General features: G+C 39.9%; 1 protein-coding gene across 3 annotated transcripts in view; it reads right to left on the bottom strand.

Annotated features, from left to right (window-relative positions):
- Positions 1 to 4,080: 4,080 nt before the first annotated feature.
- rhpn2 (rhophilin, Rho GTPase binding protein 2) overlaps positions 4,081 to 19,632 on the bottom strand; it is a 116,920-nt gene continuing 101,368 nt past the window's right edge. For 2 of the 3 annotated variants that reach the window (XM_034185262.1, XM_034185246.1), the window contains exons 14-15: positions 7,928 to 8,083; positions 4,081 to 7,078 (exon numbers count right to left, since the gene is read on the bottom strand). In XM_034185262.1, coding sequence (XP_034041153.1) covers positions 6,815 to 7,078; positions 7,928 to 8,083 — 420 coding nt within the window. In that variant the 3' untranslated portion in view covers positions 4,081 to 6,814. The remainder of the gene's footprint in view (positions 7,079 to 7,927; positions 8,084 to 19,632) is intronic. The other variant, XM_034185253.1, reaches the window with a different exon arrangement.

The following is a 19,632-nucleotide window of genomic DNA, read 5'->3' on the forward strand; positions in this document are numbered from 1 at the left end:
GGATGGCAAATGAATGGCTCAGGAGTGGACAAAATGCTCGCAGACGGAGGACCTATTTGTGGTGCGGATGTATCTCCCTGAGTGGACCATGTGGATGGATCTGAGAGTTGCGTGGCTAGCTGTGTGTGCTGAGCAATGCGTGCATCTGCCTGACTGATTTGGTTAGCAAGTTGTGAGACTATGGTGTAAGAGTGCGTGACCTGTGCTGAGAGGTTCTGGACCTGGGTTCCCATGGTTTCTACAGATTGCTGAATTCTCCCCAGGAATTGTCCTTGCTGAGCGAGTGCCTGCTGGATGACGCCTCCCGCTGGGTCCATGTTATAGCCTGATACTTCTGTCATGGTTAGAGGTTCGGGTGGAACCGAACCGAGCAGACTATGGACCCATATGCAGGAGCTGGACACTGGAGTACAAAGGAAATAATATTTATTGTATAAATATCAGTCGTGGGCACAGTTCAGCTATTCCAATAATGATTGGCCGGTCAACGCAGGGAGCATTGTGGGTTGTGTAGTTCAGGTTCACTTTGGATGATACAGTGTTTCCGTCCCTTGTCCCTTGGAAATCTGTTGTGAAACCCATCACACATCATGCAAAAAGAATTATTTAAATATCTAAAGGACACTGAATTACTTCATCGCATCTAAACAAATGACTATGGGTGCCAGGAGTTAAGGTTTTGTAAAATCTCAGCAAGAAGTCACCAGCCAGGTAGGTGGCCCGGTGGTCAGTTCTATTACTCCTTTTGAAAGATGATGACAGTGTTTGGGGTTTTATTTATTTATTTATTTTTATTTTTTTCATTAATTTTTCATGTGTTCTTGTGTGTTTGTGATCCTTGAATTTACCCAGCAGTCCCTGCAGTGCTTAAAGTGAAACTGGTTTATCAGAAGCCGGCAGTGTAATCTGATGTGCCCGCGTCTGAATCAATACTGAAAGTTATTGGTTATCTGTAATAAAGATATATATAGTTTTTGCAGTATATCACCATGAAAGATAACTTTTCAGTTCTCTGATTGATGGTTATGGAAGCTACCTTTTTGGTTAGCTGTGCCCACCACTGATAACTATTAAAAGGTCCAATAAAGACTCTTGTTTCAAAAAATTTGAATTTTCTGACAATTATTTCACAGGGTGGGCTTTATAGGGTTAAATAGTCTCAGGTAATCAGTCATAACTCATAAGGGGTGTGTAGATCATCAACATAAAGAGCCCCATCTAGTAGACAACAGAAAATACTACAGGCAGAAAACAGAAGGGCGCCATCTGGTGGAACAAAAAAGTTACTGCACAAGGCATGGCGGGGCCAGACACAACATGGGTACCGACACTCCCCATCCAACATGATGGAGTTTGAGAGGTGTTGCAAAGAGGATTGAACAAAACTGCACAAAGATAGGTGCACCAAGCCTGTGGCATCATATTCAAGAAGACTTGAGGCTGTAATTGCTGCCAAAGGTGCATCAACAAAGTATTGAGGAAAGGGTGTGAATACTTATGTACATGCAATTTCTTAGTTTTTTTTTTAATAAATTTGCAAGAATAAAAAAAAAAAAACACCTTTTCGTGTTGTTGTTATGGGGTGTTGTGAGTCAAGTTTTGAGGAAAAAATTTTACTCCGTGTTGGAATAAGGCTGTAAAATAACAAAATGTTGAAAAAAATGACGTACTGTGAATACTTTCTGGATGCGCAGTATTTGTCTGATCATATATATTCCAAAAAGTTGTAGTTTTTGTATAATCTACAGACTAAAGTTATTGAGTTATTGGGTAAAAATGGCCAAAATGGTGACAAAGGTCAATTTTAGTTTGTGCTCCATTTTTGGTAAAAATGGATGCAAATGACAGTGAGGAAAATAAGTATTTGAACACCCTGCGATTTTGCAAGTTCTCCCACTTAGAAATCATGGAGGGGTCTGAAATTTTCATTTCAGGTGCATGTGAGGGGCATAATCTAAAAAAAAAAATCTGGAAATCACAATGTATTATTTTTTTTAATAATTTATTTGTATGTTACTGCTGCAAATAAGTATTTGAACACCTGTGAAAATCAATGTTAATATTTGGTACAGTAGCCTTTGTTTACAGTTACAGAGGTCAAACGTTTCCTGTAGTTTTCACCAGGTTTGCACACACTGCAGCAGGGATTTTGGTCCACTCCTCCATACAGATCTTCTCCAAATCTTTCAGGTTTGGAGTTTCAGCTCCCTCCAAAGATTTTCTATTGAGTTCAGGTCTGGAGACTGGCCAGGCCACTCCAGGACCTTGAAATGCTTCTTACAGAGCCCCTCCTTAGTTGCCATGGCTGTGTGTTTGGGGTCATTGTCATGCTGGAAGACCCAGCCATGACCCATCTTCAATGCTCTTACTGAGGGAAGGAGCTTGTTTGCCAAAATCTCGCAATACATGACCCCATCCATCCTCCCTTCAATACGGTGCAGTCATCCTATCCCCTTTACAGAAGAGCACCCCCAGAGTATGATGTTTCCACCCCCATGCTTCATGGTTGGGATGGTTTTTTTGGGGTTGTTCTCATCCTCTAAACATGGTAAGTGGAGTTGATTCCAAAAAGCTCTATTCTGGTGTCATCTGACCAATGACCTTCTCCCATGCCTCCTCTGGATCATCCAGTCAGGGGTGGGCAACTTGTTCCAGAAAGGGCCTGCACCCTCCGGGTGATTTCACTGATTAACTGGTTCCATCTGCTCAAAGTGATAATCAGTGAAATCACCCGGTGGAATCAGTGACTGCAAAGAAAACCTGCACCCTCTTGGCCCTTTCTGGAACAAGTTGCCAACCCCTGATCCAGATGGTCACTGGTGAACTTCAAACGGGCCTGGACATGTGCTGGCTTGAGTGCTGCCCTGCAGGATTTTAAACCATGACAGCATCATGTGTTACTAATCTTTGCGACTGTGGGCCCAGCTCTCTTCAGGTCATTGACCAGGTCCTCCTGTGTAGTTCTGAGCTTTCTCAGAATCATCCTTACCTCACAAAGTGAGATCTTGCATGGAATCCCAGACCGAGGGAGACTGACAGTCATCTTGTGTTTCTTCCACTTTCGAATAAATAATCATAACAGTTGTTGTCTTCTACCAAGCTGCTTGCCTGTAGTCCATCCCAGCTTTGTACAGTTTTGTCCCTGGTGTCCTTAGACAGCTCTTTGGTCTTGGCTATGGTGGACAGGTTGGAGTATGATTATGTGAACAAGTGTCTTTTATACAGGTAACAAGTTCAAACAGGTGCAATTAATACAGGTAAAGAGTGCAGAATAAGAGGGTTTCTTAAAGAAAAATTAACAGGTCTGTGTGAGCCAGAATTCTTGCTGGTTGGTACGTAGGTGTTCAAATACTTATTTGCAGCCGTAACATATAAATGAATAAAAAAAAAAAAATCATACATTGTGATTTCCGGATTTTTGTTTTTTAGATTATGTCTCTCACAGTGGACATGCACCTAAGTTGAAAATTTCAGACCCCTCCATGATTTCTAAGTGGGAGAACTTGCAAAATCGCAGGGTGTTCAAATACTTATTTTCCTCACTATATCGGTTGAGAAAATGGGGCTACATCATATGATTAATGGATGCTGACCTTATTTACACTTTAGTTTTGTGACCAGCGTAAAACACACACAGACACACACACATCTTCAACCTCTTAGTCCAATAAAGGGTCACCCTGGACAGGATGTCAGTCTGTCGCATGGCCACATATAACAACTGCACGCACACCTACAGACAATTTAAAGTTTCCAATCCACCTAACGTGTCACTGGATGTGGGAGGAGGCCGTGCACCCAGAGGGACCTCATGCAAACTCGGGGGAACACGCAAAATCCACAGAGAAAGGCCACAGGTGGGAATCGAACCCATGACCTTCTCGTTGTGAGGCAACAGTGCTGAGCACTAAGCCACCGTGCTGTACAATGTAAAACATTCTTTCGGAAAGATCAGCAAAGTGGATACTCTTCCAGGTTCAGTGTTTCGTGTGCTTGGCTTTGTTTAGTGACTTACAAAACATGTTCTACCCTTCTACTTCTAAACACCAAGTTAATAACAGTCATAAAAAAGGATCTGGAGATGTTTTATCCCTTCTTTTATTTTGATTTTTCTTCACATGACCAAGAATACATAATAAATCAGTCACACCAGAATTAATATGTACCACAGTGTGCAAGAAAGAAAATGCTCCTGAAACCATTAGGAAATCAGGTACAGAAAAACAAAGTTCAAAGTCTACAACGTGTAGGTTATAGACGCCTCTAGAAAACGAAGACGGTGCACTAATTGTGACATTTTCCTTCACAAATAAGAATGAATGACAATTACATGTAAAACAACAAGTAACATTTCCTCTGTTACCATTTATAATCTGACATTTACATGATAAAATACGTTTACATAGAAATAATGTACCAATACATACGTACGAGTAAAATACATTCCATGAAATCAAACGTGCAAAATTCACAATTTGACCATTTACAAATTGTTCTGAAACCTACCACTTATAGCTACAATTTTTTTCTGCATTTTTACATAAATATCAAATGTGTACAAGAATCTAGAATACAAGAATCTACTTTGTAGATAAAGAAATAGACCAACACTGCAGAGTGTCAGTAAAAGAAATAGACCAACACTGCAGAGTGTCAGTAAAATATGTGATGTAACTTTAACACAGGTAGAGACAATGACTAGAAATTTGCCTGTGAGCTTTGACCAAAGTTCACTGACCGGCGGCCAGGTATTACTCAGGAGTGTCATCAGTCTGTCCACATTCTTCCCTTTGAAGACACATGAACTGTTATCCACAGCATGATTCATGTTACCGGAGTGCTGCGCTTACAAATGGACAGACTGCCTGAAGGAGTGACATATCCAGGCCAGAAGTCAGTGAAATATTGAGGTTAGTCACAAATGTATTGCAAAATTGCAAATCCTGGCACACCAGAAGCATGAAGGCATTTGGGTTTGTGACATAGCTGGTACTAAAATACCAGTATTTACATTTGCAAATACAACACTGAGAATACATGACCACGGTGTATATACGTTTTTAGCAGTTTACAGCACACTGCATTTATCAACTCTGCAAACAAAATCAGCTGTCGTTTTCCCTAATTCACTGTTAACAGACTGTAAATACATTTATTACATGTGCATACTCAGAAACCGTTTTCCATACCTTAAAACTTATCAATACCCAATAAGCACAAAGATATTATGGCAACAATCAAATCCTTCACATATTAAACATGAAACGAATATACTCAGCTCACATACACAACAGGAGTACCTTCAAATTGCACATTAACAAAGGCAGTTATATTCTACAGAAGAACTCTTAATTACTAGACATTTAGAGTTCAAATGATTAATCAATTAATCAACTGGAAAATAATATGCAACTATTTCAATGGTACTGCTTTAGATTAAGGGCCTTGCAATAAGCATTAGTTCAGTTGTACTACATCCTTTAATAAAATAAAATAAAATAAAATGATAAAATCAGTAATAAAATGCCTATTAACATGATTACATTAATAAGACTATACAAGTGTTCATAACTTATAAACATTTATTGTTGATTATGTGCAGCTGTTTACTCAGAGCCATAGCTATATGAAGCTTAGTTAAATGTTAGTAGTGCATAATTAATTGTGTTCATCACAATGAAGCTTAAAAAGCCCTTCATGGTAAAACACTGAAGTGATTGGTAAGTTTGCAAAAATTAATTATTTAAAAAAATAACAATAAATAAAATACAAAAAGGGAAGAAACTACTTGGATGAGGGGGGGGGGGGGGGAGAATAGGTCAGCTTGAAGACCAACAAGAAGTTTGGTTGCTGTAGAATAAAATTTTAAGATATTGCTTACCAGGATGACTGAGGACCTCTATCTACTAACTCAATAAATGTGTCTAGAATATTATAAACAGTTATAAGGAACTCAGAAGCATTTTGTTCATATGCTCAAAGAGTTTACAAAAGGTTAACGTGCCTTTATGAATGTCTAATTATGTAAATAAACATGCTTATTATGCCATTAACACTTGTAAATATCTTGTTAACACATAATAAGCACCCATGAAGTCATAAGAGCTTTATTACTAATTAACTGATGCTTAATAGAAGAACTTTAATATAAAGCATTACCATTTTGATAATCAAATCCCTTTAAGTCATAATCAAGGAAAATGACTGACTTTGATACTTTTCTTTTGATCATTCCAAATGGACTACTGGATAGACAAAGTCTGCAAGTGGAATGCATGTACTTAGCGTGTGAGAGGAAGAGGAAATTGACTTAAAAAAAAAAGTGTTTTCAAATAATAAAATAATACAACGAATGAGTGACAGTCATCCATAATGAACACAATCATTAGTTGAAGCCATAAAACAGTAACATAGAAACCATCACTGGATCTCTTTGTAAAACTCATTTACAGTCTGCAGTGAAGACTGCTGTATTTTTTCCGCAGTACAGCTGTACTGTGCTGTACGCATACTGGTTGGCCCAGAAAGTCTTCCTGACATGTTTGGTGTAAAATCAAGTCCACTTCAGATACCCAACCACAACAGACAGGGGTAGACATTTTGGTACTTCCACTCTCCAAAATAGCTGATAGAAGTATCATCATTGCACTTGTGACGTACAAGTGATATACATGAGTACTCCAGTGGAAAACCAAGGGGCGCTGATTTTGTACAATCATCATAGCAGGTCCAGTATGGGTACAGCACAGGACTGATACTGTAGTGTAGTCAGAGTAGGCTCAATACATACTGTAAAGAAACCACTGTAGTAAGCTCAGTAGAGGGCACTGTCGTTGTAAGAACTGGAAACGGGGAACGTGGGACAGGGTTTGTTCCAGGGCAGTGTGCCAGAGGATTCCGCTGTGGGAAGACTGAGCGTGCTCACACTCTTCAGCTTGTTCTTCAGTCCCCAGCTGATGAAAGATGGCTTTTTGCTCACTTTGCGTGATTTGGAGTTCTTATCTTCTTCATCCAAGGGCAAGCAAATCATGGAGTAAGTCTTAGGCAGGTTTCCTGAGAAGGTGGCACTCTTTGTAGGCTGGTGGAAAAAAAAGAAAAAAAAAAAGAAAAAGAGGAATGTATGGTGGTATTTAGAGTTTGGAGGTCAGAAATTTTAGCATTTATTTAACTGAACAGCCACTTAGGATGGCCATTGGAAGAAGGATCAGTATCAACCCATGGAAAGAGAAAAGTAGAATTTAAGTAGGTTCTTGTGACTGCTTTACACCCATGTTATTAAATAACCAGATTATGAAATTTATTTTTCAACTTCAGTCCTGGATGCCAGCCACCCAGACCGACAACTGGTTCATCCCCACTTCTCAAACACAGCCATCCATCTGCTGCAAGCAGGTGAAATGTGGGCGTCCCTTGGCCAGTGGGATGCTAAACAATGAGGCACCTGCATGCTGAATCAACCCAAGAGAAACGCGTCACATGACCACAATGTCATATCTGACATCTTCTCACACTGCAAGTGGTACGACCCATCTGTCTCTTTACGTAACCATTCATTTGACACACAGTCATTCTGATGGTACTCAAGGACCCTCTGAAGAGACCTAGTGTCACAGAAGCAACCTTAGGTAAGCGTCCAAGTCTCACAGCGAGATAGGACAAACCAGGATTCTAAACACTTGGATCTTCAATGCCAAACACCTGTGGCCAGTGACCGTCTCACGCCGTAAGAGCTTCCCAGAAGTCTGTCAGACTCAAAGGCGGAGGACGTAGAGACATGAACATCACTGCTGAAATAAGTTAATCAACAAAAGGGGAAAAGCCAAAAGAAATGAGTTTAGTCATCTGAGTTTAAAATCACATTTCGTGTCTCATCTGGGAAACCAGACAGATTGCTCCTGTGGCCAATAAGAATAAGACAGTGACATACCATCGGAGAGTTGCTGTCCACTGTGCTGACCACCTGGATGTCAATCCCTTCTTCATCCACGTCCTTCAACAACCGCATCACCTCACTCAGGCCCATCCATTTACAGTCTGTGTCGCCTACAGAAACAATGTAGTCACCCTCTTTCAGGCCGTTAGCCTGGGAAAAAAGAAAGACAAACATTATTTTAGCAGAGAGCAATAGAAAGAGCAGGGTTTTTTTTTTTTTTTTCTTAAATCTGACTGCCCCAGATAAAGGTTTACAGTTGATAAACTACTTAGCAAAATATTTGTAGCAAAAGCACAACACTTGAAACTGTTGCAGACTAAATTCAAGATCTGTGCACATGAGCTCAGCTCGTTATATCTGATAACTTGACCCATATTAACCAGTGCTCCCCATTTCTGATTAATCCAAGGGGTTTCATGTTAAGGATGAAACATTTTGAAAACTTTTCATGCATTTGTATGGCTGGGTATGGTTTGAATTTGACATATTCCATATATTATCAATTCTCCATTTCCATTCAAAAAAAACTGTTCGGATAGCAAACATATCTTTAATCATTACAGCGTTAACCGACCATTCACAAATACTACATAATATTCTGTATTTAATAAATACATAGAACAAAAATGTAAGATACAGACATGCATGAAAATACATCTTTATCAAAAAAGATGAACAAAGTACTATCTATTGACAAGAATGACTCCAAAAATTGTGAGCTGTGTTAAATGTGCAAAGAAAATTTGCTGTGGCCTCCACCTTATGTCATAGTAACTGTGTTGTAAATCATTTGACCAGTAGATGTCAGTAGTCTCTAATGAGCTGTTAAATGAGGGTTCAAGTAATAAAGCATTTGGCTGAGTATCTTGCTCGTCACTTAAACAAGGCCATAAAACCTCAACCAATAACATTATTTTACAGAGCGTCATTAACTAGCAATGAGAATGGTGACCTGGGGCAACTTGTACGTAGCTCCACTGCAGTTGCTAGTAAGGTTCATGTCACACTTGGGCTTGATGCAAGTTTCAGAGCTATGTTGTACTTCTTGGCCCAGTTTCCCATACAGGGTTTAAATAAAACCAGGACTAGACTAATCTGGTTTAACTTACTCCACATTAATCAAGCTGCTTTCTGAGATGTTATTTAACTTCAGATTTACTAGTTCCAGACTACAGAGTCTCAGACTAAGGTAATCAAGGACCAGTCAGATCATGTGTTGGAAGATGAATAAGATTAACTAATGTGCACATGGTACAAAGGTGAGGGTGCTCTGAAAACCTGGGGTGGAATAATTCTAGTATAAATTTTAGCTGCATGTGTGTGGAACAGTAACAGGAATTTGACCAATGATCAAGCATGGAGGAAAGGGAAAAGAGCGCGTTCTAAAAACTTTAGTGAAAGTGAGAAGATGCTTTTAAAGGAAATAATTTCAAAGTACCCTGCAATCGAAGATACATGATTCAGCAGCAGAAATGAAAAAACAAAATACATGGACTGTGACTGCAAATGAATATAATTCAAATGAAAATGTTACCAATAAGATCCTCCAACAACTTCAGGTAAGATTTAATTTTATGTCGGCTTGATTTTACTTATGACTCACTATTACATGTATGTTTTCTCATGAGGCGCGCACACACACACACACGAAAAACATTAAGATGCAGTTAAAGAAAACCACAGCAACTGCTCAAAGGGAGCGCTTCAAGACAGGTGGGGGACGCCCAGTTAGACCAGAGACCGATGACCTGGGAGACTTGTTGACGGGAATAATTGAAAGCCAACAACGCTTGGAAGGTATCCCAGATGATGATCATAAGGACAGTTCAGGTGGGGAAACACTTGAATACTCATTTGATATAATGTATATATTTCCTGAGCAGGTAATCCTAATTCTAATCCAATTACATTTTTCTACGAATCTGATCGGTTAATTGTGTGAGATTTCAGACTATAAAATAGTGCATGGACGGCGGCAAAATATTACAACCATTTCACATTTGATGTTACTCTGCCTGACCGCGTTGCTGTGCAGGTGTCAACAATCACGCTGTCACCTAAGAGTGACAGAAACTAGTGCAGCGAGGACAATGCCGAAATGCATGGACTCAATGGATTTAACTAGATTGATTGATGGATTTACTGTGGATTTAACTCAATGCAGCTGACAAGATGGAGAAAGCTGTGGGTCTGCTCACAGAATTTCCAGTTTGGCATGAAGACGCTGTTGCTACAGTAAGCTTTGATGAGCCGACCACACCCTTTGACAACAATTCATCCACCGAATTACTGACAGAAAAATAAACTGTGGAAACAATGGAATTGGATTAGAATGGGAATAACCCCCTTGTGTCTGATGATTTGTGGACATTCATGCTGGGTCACAGTTGCAAATATCCGTTCTACCGGCAACGCCGGTAAAACTCAATTTACAACCGTAAAATCCAGCATGAACGTCCACAAATCATCAGACACAACAGGGTTACTCCCTAATAGTACTATCTGTTGCACGCTGATAAAAAAAATGTCATGGCCTCTACTATTGAAGTCGTATGTCTAATATTTGAATTGTTTTCCAGAAAAAGATGCCATAAGGTTGAATCAGGTGTCAGAGGAGTGTGAACAGAGTGGAGAAAATCAGCCCTCTTCATCTGTGGCAGCAGCAGCCAGTAACTCCATTTCAGGCAGCATGACGAGAGTGAAAAGACTGACTATGCATGAGAAACTTGCACTAGAGTTCCATGAGCGTAAACTACAATATTTAAAAGAACATGAGCTCAAGATGAAAATCTTTCATGTTGAGTTGGACATCAAAGAGATGGAGAAGGCCATGAAGCAGCAGCAGCAGGACAGTGTTTTGTGCAACAATGCTGCCCTCTGTGCCTTTTGTTATTTGAAAACATTATGATGCAGTCACATTCGACTAAAATGTATTCAGAAATTAACCATCTTCATCTCTTTTCTGCATTTTCACTATTTCCAAAATATGATACATAGATACAGATGTAGAAAACAAAAAATGTAATGTATACAGCAAAATGAAAAAAACAGATCACTTGTGGATCACTCAATGTATTCTTCTGTTTCTTTCTTTTCTTTTCTTTTTTTTTAATGAAAAGTGCTGCAAAGCAAAGCTATTTCTGTAAGTGTGTCCGGTTGTGTCATTGGCTATTTCTGCCATGGACACATGGCATGGACACATGTGGGTGATTGTAATATTCAGTTGGTGGGTCTACACAACCATGCTGTCAGAGGTCATTATGAAGCTCTGCTGTTGCCACGATGACAATACAGTATGTTCTTGGTTCAAAACATAACGTATTCCTGAGACATTGGAAACTTCTTCCAGATGCCAAATATGCGCTCTGCTAGCGCTCTGGTGTGGATATGGGCTTTGTTGTAGTGTTGCTGCTCAGGTCTGACTGGATGCAGATAAGGAGTAAACAAGAAGTGTGTCTGTGCATAACCACTGTCACCAAGTAGAAGTCCACTGTGTTCTCCTGCTTCAAACTGAGCACACAAAGAGTCCTTGAGTCATGTGTTGAACCACTCCAATGGGCAACAGTGTTGGAGAACTGCATATCAGGAGTGCAGACACCTTGTACATTTATTGAAAACCAGTTTTTACAATTCCTGGACAGTTCAGCATCTTCAGTTGAAGGATACTTAATGGGAACATGACATCTATCAATACAGCCAATTACTCCAGGGAAGTACCCATGTCCATAGAACTGTATCTTGTACGTGGTCTGATCAACAGCATCTGGGAACTTGATGTAATCCTTCCTCTGGTCACATATTACTTTGCAGACTTTGTGCACTATTTTGAATACAGCTGATTCACCCACACCACACAAATCTGCTATTTCATGGTGGAAACTTCCACCTGCTCCTCACCTCAAGGTGATAAATACTTGGAAGGGAGGAGTTATAGGAGTTCCCCTTCACGAGTCACATGAAAGCTTTGTCTGAAGCAAACAAATGATTTCAGATGCATTGTCTTTGAACATACGAAAACTGACACGGAAATCTGTATCATCAAATTCATCAAAGCGGGTTACTTCTGTCTCTGAGAAATCTTCATTCTGGTCTTGGTGATGGTCTTCAGTGTCATTGATGTAGTCAAGGTAATCCATTTTCACCATGCACAGTGAAGCATTCAGCCTTTACTCTGAAGTTAAACCTGCCCCTGGCCGGGTTTAATTTAAATCTTAATTTAGACCTGAATAAGCTCTAGTCTTTCTTCAAAACAGGAGATTATTTAACTCAAGACTAGGAAAAGTCTGAGACTATTTTAATCCATATCTAACAAAGATATTTCAATAAATCCTGGATTAAAATGTGAATTAATCTAGAACTAGGCTTAATCCCTGTACAGGAAACTGGGTCCCTATGTTTTTCTTTTTTTAGTCAGATTTTTAACCTGACCAAATTTAACTGGGTTCCCATGTTTAAGTGGCTTTGTCATCATCTTCTGCATTGAACTGAAGCCCTGTACTTACTTTCATAGATACAATTGTTATGTAAACATTTGGGCACCCCTGATGATTTCCATGATTTTCTTTTATAAGTCACTGGTTGTTTGGATCAGCAATTTCAGTTTAATATATCACATACAACCCCTGGCAATAATTATGGAATCACCGGCCTCGGCGGATGTTCATTCAGTTGTTTAATTTTGTAGAAAAAAAAGCAGATCACAGACATGACACAAAACTAAAGTAATTTCAAATGGCAACTTTCTGGCTTTAAGAAACACTATAAGAAATCAGGAAAAATAATTGTGGCAGTCAGTAACGGTTACTTTTTTTAGACCAAGCAGAGGGAAAAAAATATGGACTCACTCAATTCTGAGGAATAAATTATGGAATCACCCTGTAAATTTTCATCCCCAAAACTAACACCTGCATCAAATCAGATCTGCTCGTTAGTCTGCATCTAAAAAGGAGTGATCACACCTTGGAGAGCTGTTGCACCAAGTGGACTGACATGAATCATGGCTCCAACACGAGAGATGTCAATTGAAACAAAGGAGAGGATTATCAAACTCTTAAAAGAGAGTAAATCATCACGCAATGTTGCAAAAGATGTTGGTTGTTCACAGTCAGCTGTGTCTAAACTCTGGACCAAATACAAACAACATGGGAAGGTTGTTAAAGGCAAACATACTGGCAGACCAAGGAAGACATCAAAGCGTCAAGATAGAAAACTTAAAGCAATATGTCTCAAAAATCGAAAATGCACAACAAAACAAATGAGGAACAAATGGGAGGAAACTGGAGTCAACATCTGTGACCAAACTGTAAGAAACCGCCTAAAGGAAATGGGATTTACATACAGAAAAGCTAAACGAAAGCCATCATTAACACCTAAACAGAAAAAAATCAAGGTTACAATGGGCTAATGAAAAGCAATCGTGGACTGTGGATGACTGGATGAAAGTCATATTCAGTGATGAATCTCGAATTTGCATTGGGCAAGGTGATGATGCTGGAACTTTTGTTTGGTGCCGTTCCAATTTATAAAGATGACTGCCTGAAGAGAACATGTAAATTTCCACAGTCATTGATGATATGGGGCTGCATGTCAGGTAAAGGCACTGGGGAGATGGCTGTCATTACATCAATCAATCAATTTCAATCAATTTTATTTATATAGCGCCAAATCACAACAAACAGTTGCCCCAAGGCGCTTTATATTGTAAGGCAAGGCCATACAATAATTACGTAAAAACCCCAACGGTCAAAACGACCCCCTGTGAGCAAGCACTTGGCCACAGTGGGAAGGAAAAACTCCCTTTTAACAGGACGAAACCTCCAGCAGAACCAGGCTCAGGGAGGGGCAGTCTTCTGCTGGGACTGGTTGAGGCTGAGGGAGAGAACCAGGAAAAGACATGCTGTGGAGGGGAGCAGAGAGCAATCACTAATGATTAAATGCAGAGTGGTGCATACAGAGCAAAAAGAGAAAGAAACACTCAGTGCATCATGGGAACCCCCCAGCAGTCTAAGTCTATAGCAGCATAACTAAGGGATGGTGCAGGGTCACCTGATCCAGCCCTAACTATAAGCTTTAGCAAAAAGGAAAGTTTTAAGCCTAATCTTAAAAGTAGAGAGGGTGTCTGTCTCCCTGATCTGAATTGGGAGCTGGTTCCACAGGAGAGGAGCCTGAAAGCTGTAGGCTCTGCCTCCCATTCTACTCTTCCAAACCCTAGGAACTACAAGTAAGCCTGCAGTCTGAGAGCGAAGCGCTCTATTGGGGTGATATGGTACTATGAGGTCCCTAAGACAAGTGACCTGATTATTCAAAACCTTATAAGTAAGAAGAAGAATTTTAAATTCTATTCTAGAATTAACAGGAAGCCAATGAAGAGAGGCCAATATGGGTGAGATATGCTCTCTCCTTCTAGTCCCCGTTACTACTCTAGCTGCAGCATTTTGAATTAACTGAAGGCTTTTCAGGGAACTTTTAGGACAACCTGATAATGAATTACAATAGTCCAGCCTAGAGGAAATAAATGCATGAATTAGCTTTTCAGCATCACTCTGAGACAAGACCTTTCTAATTTTAGAGATATTGCGTAAATGCAAAAAAGCAGTCCTACATATTTGTTTAATATGCGCATTGAATGACATATCCTGATCAAAAATGACTCCAAGATTTCTCACAGTATTACTAGAGGTCAGGGTAATGCCATCCAGAGTAAGGATCTGGTTAGACACCATGTTTCTAAGATTTGTGGGGCCAAGTACAATAACTTCAGTTTTATCTGAGTTTAAAAGCAGGAAATTAGAGGTCATCCATGTCTTTATGTCTGTAAGACAATCCTGCAGTTTAGCTAATTGATGTGTGTCCTCTGGCTTCATGGATAGATAAAGCTGGGTATCATCTGCGTAACAATGAAAATTTAAGCAATGCCGTCTAATAATACTGCCTAAGGGAAGCATGTATAAAGTGAATAAAATTGGTCCTAGCACAGAACCTTGTGGAACTCCATAATTAACCTTAGTCTGTGAAGAAGATTCCCCATTTACATGAACAAATTGTAATCTATTAGATAAATATGATTCAAACCACCGCAGCGCAGTGCCTTTAATACCTATGGCATGCTCTAATCTCTGTAATAAAATTTTATGGTCAACGGTATCAAAAGCAGCACTGAGGTCTAACAGAACAAGCACAGAGATGAGTCCACTGTCTGAGGCCATAAGAAGATCATTTGTAACCTTCACTAATGCTGTTTCTGTACTATGATGAATTCTAAAACCTGACTGAAACTCTTCAAATAAACCATTCCTCTGCAGATAATCAGTTAGCTGTTTCACAACTACCCTTTCAAGAATTTTTGAGAGAAAAGGAAGGTTGGAGATTGGCCTATAATTAGCTAAGATAGCTGGGTCAAGTGATGGCTTTTTAAGTAATGGTTTAATTACTGCCACCTTAAAAGCCTGTGGTACATAGCCAACTAATAGATAGATTGATCATATTTAAGATCGAAGCATTAAATAATGATAGGGCTTCCTTGAGCAGCCTGGTAGGAATGGGGTCTAATAGACATGTAGATGGTTTGGATGAAGTAACTAATGAAAATAACTCAGGCAGAACAATCGGAGAGAAAGAGTCTAACCAAATACCGGCATCACTGAAAGCAGCCAAAGATAACGATACGTCTTTGGGATGGTTATGAGTAATTTTTTCTCTAATAGTTAAAATTTTATTAGCAAAGAAAGTCATGAAGTCATTACTAGTTAAAGGAATACTCGGCTCAATAGAGCTCTGACTCTTTGTCAGCCTGGCTACAGTGCTGAAAAGAAACCTGGGGTTGTTCTTATTTTCTTCAATTAGTGATGAGTAGTAAGATGTCCTAGCTTTACGGAGGGCTTTTTTATAGAGCAACAGACTCTTTTTCTAGGCTAAGTGAAGATCTTCTAAATTAGTGAGACGCCATTTCCTCTCCAACTTACGGGTTATCTGCTTTAAGCTGCGAGTTTGTGAGTTATACCACGGAGTCAGGCACTTCTGATTTAAAGCTCTCTTTTTCAGAGGAGCTACAGCATCCAAAGTTGTCTTCAATGAGGATGTAAAACTATTGACGAGATACTCTATCTCACTTATAATGAAACTTATTCCCCACTGCTGGGTAGTCCATCAGAGTAAATGTAAATGTTATTAAGAAATAATCAGACAGAAGGGAGTTTTCAGGGAATACTGTTAAGTCTTCAATTTCCATACCATAAGTCAGAACAAGATCTAAGATATGATTAAAGTGGTGGGTGGTCTCATTTACATTTTGAGCAAAGCCAATTGAGTCTAATAATAGATTAAATGCAGTGTTGAGGCTGTCATTCTCAGCATCTGTGTGGATGTTAAAATCGCCCACTATAGTTATCTTATCTGAGCTAAGGACTAAGTCAGACAAAAGGTCTGAAAATTCACAGAGAAACTCACAGTAACGACCAGGTGGACGATAGATAATAAATAAAACTGGTTTTTGGGACTTCCAATTTGGATGGACAAGACTAAGAGTCAAGCTTTCAAATGAATTAAAGCTCTGTCTGGGTTTTTGATTAATTAATAAGCTGGAATAGAAGATTGCTGCTAATCCTCCGCCTCGGCCCGTGCTACAAGCATTCAGGCAGTTAGTGTGACTCGGGGGTGTTGACTCATTTAAACTAACATATTCATCCTGCTGTAACCAGGTTTCTGTAAGGCAGAATAAATCAATATGTTGATCAATTATTATATCATTTACTAACAGGGACTTAGAAGAGAGAGACCTAATGTTTAATAGACCACATTTAACTGTTTTAGTCTGTGGTGCAGTTGAAGGTGCTATATTATTTTTTCTTTTTGAATTTTTATGCTTAAATAGATTTTTACTGGTTATTGGTGGTCTGGGAGCAGGCACCATCTCTACGGGGATGGGGTAATGAGGGGATGGCAGGGGGAGAGAAGCTGCAGAGAGGTGTGTAAGACTACAACTCTGCTTCCTGGTCCCAACCCTGGATAGTCACGGTTTGGAGGATTTAAGAAAATTGGCCAGATTTCTAGAAATGAGAGCTGCTCCATCCAAAGTGGAATGGATGCCGTCTCTCCTAACAAGACCAGGTTTTCCCCAGAAGCTTTGCCAATTATCACTCCCGGTCCAATTGGGGAGGGGCCCAGAGAAAACTACAGAGTCCGACATTGTTTTTGCAAAGTTACACACCGATTCAATGTTAATTTTAGTGACCTCCGATTGGCGTAACCGGGTGTCATTACTGCCGACGTGAATTACAATCTTACCAAATTTACGCTTAGCCTTAACCAGCAGTTTCAAATTTCCTTCAATGTCGCCTGCTCTGGCCCCCGGAAGACAACTGACTATGGTTGCTGGTGTCGCTAACTTCACATTTCTCAAAACAGAGTCGCCAATAACCAGAGTTTGTTCCTCGGCGGGTGTGTCGCCGAGTGGGGAAAAACGGTTAGAAATGTGAACGGGTTGGCGGTGTACACGGGGCTTCTGTTTAGAACTACGCTTCCTCCTCACAGTCGGCCTGCTTTCCCGGCTGCTCGGGATCTGCCAGAGGGAAACTAACGGCGGCTAAGCTACCTTGGTCCGCACCGACTACAGGGGCCTGGCTAGCTGTAGAATTTTCCACGGTGCGGAGCCGAGTCTCCAATTCGCCCAGCCTGACCTCCAAAGCTACGAATAAGCTACACTTATTACAAGTACCATTACTGCTAAAGGAGGCCGAGGAATAACTAAACATTTCACACCCAGAGGAGAAAAGTGCAGGAGAGACAGGAGAAGCCGCCATGCTAAACCGGCTAAGAGCTAGTAGCTGCGCTAAGCTAGCGGATTCCTAAAAACACACAAAGTGAATAATGTGTAAATAATTTAGAGGTGATTCAGCAGAGGGAGTGCTTTAGTTAAGGCACGTGAAGATTACACTGTGAAACAAATCGTTATCTAGTTACTAGATCAATCTAACTGCGCAGATTAAACAGCTAACAGATACAGCAAAACACCGCTGTGCTCCGGAACAGGAAGTGATACAATACCGCAGTGAGAGCCAACCACCAGTAGAGGCAAGCAAGAGCTCGCAATCCTGTGCATCAATAAATGCACAAGTTTACGTTGATATTTTGGACACTTTTCTTATCCCATCAATTGAAAGGATGTTTGGGGGATGATGAAATCATTTTTCAAGATGATAACGCATCTTGCCATAGAGCAAAAACAGTGAAAACATTCCTTGCAAAAAGACACATAGGGTCAATGTCATGGCCTGCAAATAGTCTGGATCTTAATCCAATTGAAAATCTTTGGTGGAAGTTGAAGAAAATGGTCCATGACAAGGCTCCAACCTGTAAATCTGATCTGGCAACAGCAATCAGAGAAAGTTGGAGCCAGATTGATGAAGAGTACTGTTTGTCACTCATTAAGTCCATGCCTCAGAGACTGCAAGCTGTTATAAAAGCCAGAGGTGGTGCAACAAAATACTAGTGATGTGTTGGAGCGTTCTTTTGTTTTTCATGATTCCATAATTTTTTCCTCAGAACTGAGTGATTCCATATTTTTTTTCCCCTCTGCTTGGTCTAAAAAAAGTAACCGTTACTGACTGCCACAATTTTTTTTTCCTGATTTCTTATAGTGTTTCTTAAAGCCAGAAAGTTGCCATTTGAAATGACTTTAGTTTTGTGTCATGTCTGTGATCTGCTTTTTTTCTACAAAATTAAACAACTGAATGAACATCCTCCGAGGCCCGTGATTCCATAATTATTGCCAGGGGTTGTATATGCAGCAAGATCATGCTATAGGTCTTTGGAGCAGGTCTGTGGATTGACTATGATTGTTCTCACCATTCTTTGCTTCAGCTTATCTGATATTTTTCTTGGCCTGCCCAAAGAGCATGAGAGCACTACTGTGCCTGCGGTCTTCCATTTCCTCACTATGTTCCTCACAGTGGAAACTGACAGCTGAAATCTCTGAGACAGCTTTTTGTAGCCTTCTACTAAACCATGATGTTGAACAATCTTTGTTTTCAGGTCATTTGAGAGTTGTTTAGAGGCTCCCATGTTGCCACTCATTAGAAGAGATGCAAAGAGGAGAAGCATTTGAAAATGGTCACCTTAAATACTCTATCATGATTGGATTCACCTGTGTAAGGAGGTCAAGGGTCAATGAGCTTACCAAACCAATGATGTGTTCCAATAATTAGTGTTAAATGTATTCAAATCAATAAAATGACAAGGGTGCCCAAATTTATGCACCTGCCTAATTAGGTTTAAATAATTATTGCACATTTTATGTAAATACTAGAAACTTCATTTCACTTTTCAAATATCAGTGTGTTTGTCTGCTATATGATATATTTAACTGTCTGATCCAGACAACAAATGATTTATAAAAGGAAAATCATGAAAATTACCAGGGGTGCCCAAACTTTTACATACAACTGTATACTTCCCAGAAGGTCATGGTCTTCAACTGTGACAAACCAGTGTATGAAGACTAGGTTTGCTGACAAATGTGATCTGGCATGCAGTTTGACGATGTAACACCTTGGACTTGTAGCAAATACAACTGTAGCGTACTGTAGCATAACTTTAGCACAACCTCCTGGTGATGTCATGGTGTGTACTACAATGTTACAAGTGCCACAGAAATGCAAGGGATTACCAAAGTGTGTCATAATTAAAAATGGGGGTGCCATTTT

Source organism: Thalassophryne amazonica, chromosome 2 (genome assembly GCF_902500255.1).
Source record: "Thalassophryne amazonica chromosome 2, fThaAma1.1, whole genome shotgun sequence".
Classification (NCBI taxonomy): domain Eukaryota; kingdom Metazoa; phylum Chordata; class Actinopteri; order Batrachoidiformes; family Batrachoididae; genus Thalassophryne; species Thalassophryne amazonica.